Source organism: Ochlerotatus camptorhynchus, unplaced genomic scaffold (assembly GCF_037179485.1).
Source record: "Ochlerotatus camptorhynchus isolate MF236.1 unplaced genomic scaffold, CSIRO-AGI_Acam_v1.1 ptg000274l, whole genome shotgun sequence".
Classification (NCBI taxonomy): Eukaryota; Metazoa; Arthropoda; class Insecta; order Diptera; family Culicidae; genus Ochlerotatus; species Ochlerotatus camptorhynchus.
The window spans coordinates 6,481,450-6,487,150 of record NW_027040763.1 but is presented as its reverse complement, the minus strand read 5'-3'; the positions used below and the strand labels follow the sequence as shown (position 1 = coordinate 6,487,150).

Genomic DNA, 5,701 nt, shown 5'->3' with positions numbered 1-5,701 from the left:
CATGCTTCAAAAGCAGATTTTGTGCAAATGTTGAGTGTATTGAGTGTCGTTATGGATGCAGAACTCAAATATGGTGAAAGTTGAATATTGACCATGGTGGCGTTTACGTCATTTTGACATCTCACGACAGTTTGGAGATCGCGCACATAAAAAAGTAAATTCTAGTAGGTTCCTAAAATTAGAAAATGTTTCAATAATCGTGTATTTCTAAAATAAAAAAAAAATCTGAGATTTTTTTAGATAGTGTAAATGCCGAATTTGGCAATACCTTATTCTATTATCGTCCGGTGGTAAACAACGTCCTTGAGAGCATTCTACCTGTTCCTCTCTTTTAGGTTTCTTAAAATACAAATGCAGTCGTCATTCACTGGGTGGCAAGTACCTCATCCCATTTATCGAGTGTCATTCAATAACCGGTAACAGGGTCTGACGATGACATATGACAATCATCTTCAGACTGCTCCGATGGATTTCTAACTATTTCAAAATGATAAATGTACTGCTGTGAGATTAAAAAGTGTAAAAACAACATTTTTAAATTAAAAAAAATCACTTTAAATTTAAAAACAAATTGGTATATCGTACGTATTTCAAAGGTGTATACTTGAATTGAAGTCAGTGTCATTTGCTTCAGTAAATGAACGTTTTTATACATTGATTACTTTAAAACTGTGATTTGAGCTCCATAACTTTTTTTTACAAGATATTTGCTGAGGTTATTGATGTCATAGATGAAAACATCAAATGTTATGACCATAACTACATTCTGACATATTTGAAGAATGTGGACAAGGTTACCAGGACGCAGATCACATTATTTGGTCATGTGCTGAGCACCGTGGAGTCAGATCCGAGTTGTACGATTCCCTTCGGGCTCGAGGTAGACAACCTAATGTTCCAGTTCGGGATATTTTGGCTAGACGCGATCTGGAGTTTATGCAACTCATATATGTTTTCTTGAAGAATATTAACCATAGATTGTAAGTTTGATTAACCTTGTGTTTAGTTTGTGTTTTGTATGTGTGTGTGTATTTTTTTTTTTTTGTAGATTTGTTTCTGTAATAATTGTATAATTACAGAGTTGATATAACGTCGATAGGATTAAGTATATGTTTTAGAAATAGTGAAATTTTAGAATCATATTCCAAATCTCCTTTTCCCTCTCCCGATCCAAACAATTGTCATCCAATAACCTCGAGAAGACCGCGAGTAATCGGTTCCAATCCTTTAATTTTAGATTTAAGACATTCATAATGTATAAAGAAAATGATAACTTGGCTCTGTAAAGTTTATTCGATTGAGCCTGTACAAATAAAGTAATTAACAAAAAAAAAAAAAAAATTTGAAGAAAACATGCACAGGTCAAACATCTGGATTCTCGGAAATTAACTTAAAGTAGGCTCAAGAAACGAAAAATCTACGTGTTTTGAAAAATCAGATTTTCACCGTATTTTCAAATCTTTCTCTCCGTAGAGGTATTCCATTATGGACGCAAACGTTAACACATATCGTGTCTATTCTTATCACCTGTTATTTAAAATAACTCACCACTCTAATTGAAAATCCTCACCAGATTAAATTCACTACAAATTTTCAGAAAACGATACAGCCAAACATTTACTTGTTCACCACGACAATCAATCTCCTTGACTGAACCTTACCTAACGTTGGATGCAGGCAGGTTTCGATTCGATTGCACCCGCGCATTATCTCTCTTGATACCTGCAGTTACATCTTCGGTCTTGGAAAATCTCATCAAACGACACGCGGAGGTTGCTTTACTGCATCACTGCACCTAGCAGACACCAGAGCCGTGAAAACGAGACGACGACGACGAAAAAAAAATTTGGTTTTCAATGAGGGAGAAAATTTGACGAGGCAACTGTCTTCGTCGTACTTCTTTCGGAAAATTGCCAACGAATCCTTCAACGCATGGGTACCCTTTCTGATACCCGGGTAGAGGTCGAATTTTGTCGGTGTTATCACTGATACGGTGGGTTCACTATAAAAGGTGGCTTCAGAGGGTGTCATCAATTATAGCTTGTTTGATCTTTCGGCAGTGCAGTGTGGTCTAGTGTTTGGTAGCAGGGTTGTGGTGGAACAATTTTAGGGTTTTTTTTTGGAAAATGAAGGTAGTTTTCTGTGGATTGCAGAAGGTAGATGAAATTCTAATGATTTGAATTTGTTTATAAGGCATTCGTGGCGGTTCTTGCTCTAGTAGCAGCTGTGGCAGGTGACGTGTCAATCCAGCAGCCCAATTCGCATCTTCAACCTCCGGTTGAACATCATACCTCGAATAACTTTAACGCTCCGTGGGTGAAGGAAAACGCATGGAGACCAGCTGCAGATCCTAATCAACCGATTCATGTCCCTCAGCAAAGTTCCTATTATACAGAAGTGCAGCATGGCAACAATAATCAGGCATATCAGCAAGAACAGCAGCAGTATCAGCCTCATCAACAGATCGACGTCGCTCAGCAAACTTCCTACGCTACAGTTCAGCATGGCACCAATAGCCAGAACTGTCAGCAAGATCAGCAGCAGTATCAGCCTGATCAACAGATCGACGTCGCCCAGCAAAGTTCCTATTACGCTCCAGAACAGCATGGCAGCAATAATCAGGGCTATCAGCAACAGCATCATCACCATCAAGAACAGCATCAGCAGCAAGGTCATTATCAAAACCACAACGCTCCATCATCCGTTGCCGTTCAGGTAACTCATCCCGATTGGGCAACGTCGTTCTCCAACGTCAACCGGTACAACACGTACTGGCCAGCCGCTCCTGTTGCTCCAGTTATGATCGCTCCAGTCCCATTTATGCCCGCCGCTAATGTCTTCACTGCTCCAGCACCGTTCTCCAAACCCACCCAAGCACCCGTGGCCGTCTACAACAACAATGTAGCCAAATGGAACCCATGGAACAACAACCAACACTCGCACCGCCACCACCACCAGCCCTCGCACGATATCGCCAAAGTGCCACATTCGGTCGCCAAGTACGTTGCCATCACACCCGGATCGATCCACATTGCCCCACTGCCGGGACATACGGTTTCGCACAAGTTCGTGAACCCCGGTGGAAGCTGGTAATGACACCGAAACGAGAACCACTTTGGAGTGATTGTGACATGCATACGTAAATCGACGAATTGTTGACTAGTTGTAATAAATCGAAAATGTGTTGAAAAGTGCTTAAATCTGTTTTCTTTTGCCCACTGACTCCGCTACTGATGTTGCTCAATTACACAAATGCCAATTAAGGGCTTTAATTGTGTTCGAATCCAATGCATATGCAAATTCAAGCTTTACAAATGTTGTAAACCGATTCCGAATGCAATGTGCTCATACGAGATCGAGTGGATTTGAAATCCTTAGTGTAGTAGGCGATTGCTCTAATTTATAGGATCCTATAGCTGTCAGTTGGTTGCGTCTGTTGAGGGGAAATATTGCAGAGTGAAAGATTGATATCAGTGCTGCTGGGTTGTGCGGGTTGTTTGCTTTCGAGAAGTGTTTTGCTGAGAGATTCAGTTGTAGGGGACAGATTTCGACACGTGTTGTATATTGGGTTGGTACAAAATGAAGGTAGGTTGATTGGTGCAGATTTCCTTTGTTGGCGGATCGTTGATCAGGTCCAAATACTCTATTTCCAGGATTTTTTACCCCAAAAAGAGACTTTGGAATGGTGGGAGAGACCCAGCGTCATATACGCGTAAGTTCATTTGATTTTACATTGTTTACCATCTGTTTTTGGGGAATGAAAGTTTTTAGAATCCATGGTATAGTAGTTGATGGAAGGAAGGGGTGCTCCATTTTCAGAATCTTACGATCGAAGGTGAAACGTTGTCAAAAACGTTGTATGACACGGGAAACAGTAGATTGAACGATTCCCAACATCATTACCATGGGAAAGGTTCGGGTTTTTGAGCTACGTGTCTAGTCTAGTCTGCATGCACAGCCACTACTTGTGCCAGAAATAATCCTGGAAAATGATAGAAATAAAAGAGGGTCTAGTATAAATAAGGAGCAGATTGAAAACAAACTTCCTTGGCAACCTGTGCCTTAGTGGTTTCTAGCAGCACTGCCAATGCATTCAAGATAGGTGCTGCTGGATTAGCTCTGGTTTTGACAGTTTGTTTGGCTCAAAATCAGCCAGTCCGCTCCTCGTCTGTCTGTCTGTCTGTCTGTCTGTCTGTCTGTCTGTCTGTCTGTCTGTCTGTCTGTCTGTCTGTCTGTCTGTCTGTCTGTCTGTCTGTCTGTCTGTCTGTCTGTCTGTCTGTCTGTCTGTCTGTCTGTCTGTCTGTCTGTCTGTCTGTCTGTCTGTCTGTCTGTCTGTCTGTCTGTCTGTCTGTCTGTCTGTCTGTCTGTCTGTCTGTCTGTCTGTCTGTCTGTCTGTCTGTCTGACAGACAGTCTGTCTGTCTGTCTGTCTGTCTGTCTGTCTGTCTGTCTGTCTGTCTGTCTGTCTGTCTGTCTGTCTGTCTGTCTGTCTGTCTGTCTGTCTGTCTGTCTGTCTGTCTGTCTGTCTGTCTGTCTGTCTGTCTGTCTGTCTGTCTGTCTGTCTGTCTGTCTGTCTGTCTGTCTGTCTGTCTGTCTGTCTGTCTGTCTGTCTGTCTGTCTGTCTGTCTGTCTGTCTGTCTGTCTGTCTGTCTGTCTGTCTGTCTGTCTGTCTGTCTGTCTGTCTGTCTGTCTGTCTGTCTGTCTGTCTGTCTGTCTGTCTGTCTGTCTGTCTGTCTGTCTGTCTGTCTGTCTGTCTGTCTGTCTGTCTGTCTGTCTGTCTGTCTGTCTGTCTGTCTGTCTGTCTGTCTGTCTGTCTGTCTGTCTGTCTGTCTGTCTGTCTGTCTGTCTGTCTGTCTGTCTGTCTGTCTGTCTGTCTGTCTGTCTGTCTGTCTGTCTGTCTGTCTGTCTGTCTGTCTGTCTGACAGACAGTCTGTCTGTCTGTCTGTCTGTCTGTCTGTCTGTCTGTCTGTCTGTCTGTCTGTCTGTCTGTCTGTCTGTCTGTCTGTCTGTCTGTCTGTCTGTCTGTCTGTCTGTCTGTCTGTCTGTCTGTCTGTCTGTCTGTCTGTCTGTCTGTCTGTCTGTCTGTCTGTCTGTCTGTCTGTCTGTCTGTCTGTCTGTCTGTCTGTCTGTCTGTCTGTCTGTCTGTCTGTCTGTCTGTCTGTCTGTCTGTCTGTCTGTCTGTCTGTCTGTCTGTCTGTCTGTCTGTCTGTCTGTCTGTCTGTCTGTCTGTCTGTCTGTCTGTCTGTCTGTCTGTCTGTCTGTCTGTCTGTCTGTCTGTCTGTCTGTCTGTCTGTCTGTCTGTCTGTCTGTCTGTCTGTCTGTCTGTCTGTCTGTCTGTCTGTCTGTCTGTCTGTCTGTCTGTCTGTCTGTCTGTCTGTCTGTCTGTCTGTCTGTCTGTCTGTCTGTCTGTCTGTCTGTCTGTCTGTCTGTCTGTCTGTCTGTCTGTCTGTCTGTCTGTCTGTCTGTCTGTCTGTCTGTCTGACAGACAGTCTGTCTGTCTGTCTGTCTGTCTGTCTGTCTGTCTGTCTGTCTGTCTGTCTGTCTGTCTGTCTGTCTGTCTGTCTGTCTGTCTGTCTGTCTGTCTGTCTGTCTGTCTGTCTGTCTGTCTGTCTGTCTGTCTGTCTGTCTGTCTGTCTGTCTGTCTGTCTGTCTGTCTGTCTGTCTGTCTGTCTGTCTGTCTGTCTGTCTGTCTGTCTGTCTGTC

The 5,701-nt window shown here is 43.2% G+C and overlaps 1 protein-coding gene across 1 annotated transcript; it reads left to right on the top strand.

Annotated features, from left to right (window-relative positions):
• The first annotated feature begins 2,126 nt into the window (after positions 1 to 2,126).
• LOC135705816 (hybrid signal transduction histidine kinase L-like) lies at positions 2,127 to 3,194 on the top strand. The gene is made up of 2 exons (XM_065227667.1): positions 2,127 to 2,132; positions 2,194 to 3,194. The coding sequence occupies exons 1-2, from the start codon at positions 2,127 to 2,129 to the stop codon at positions 3,091 to 3,093; spliced, it is 906 nt and encodes a 301-aa protein (XP_065083739.1). The 3' UTR covers positions 3,094 to 3,194.
• Positions 3,195 to 5,701: the final 2,507 nt, after the last annotated feature.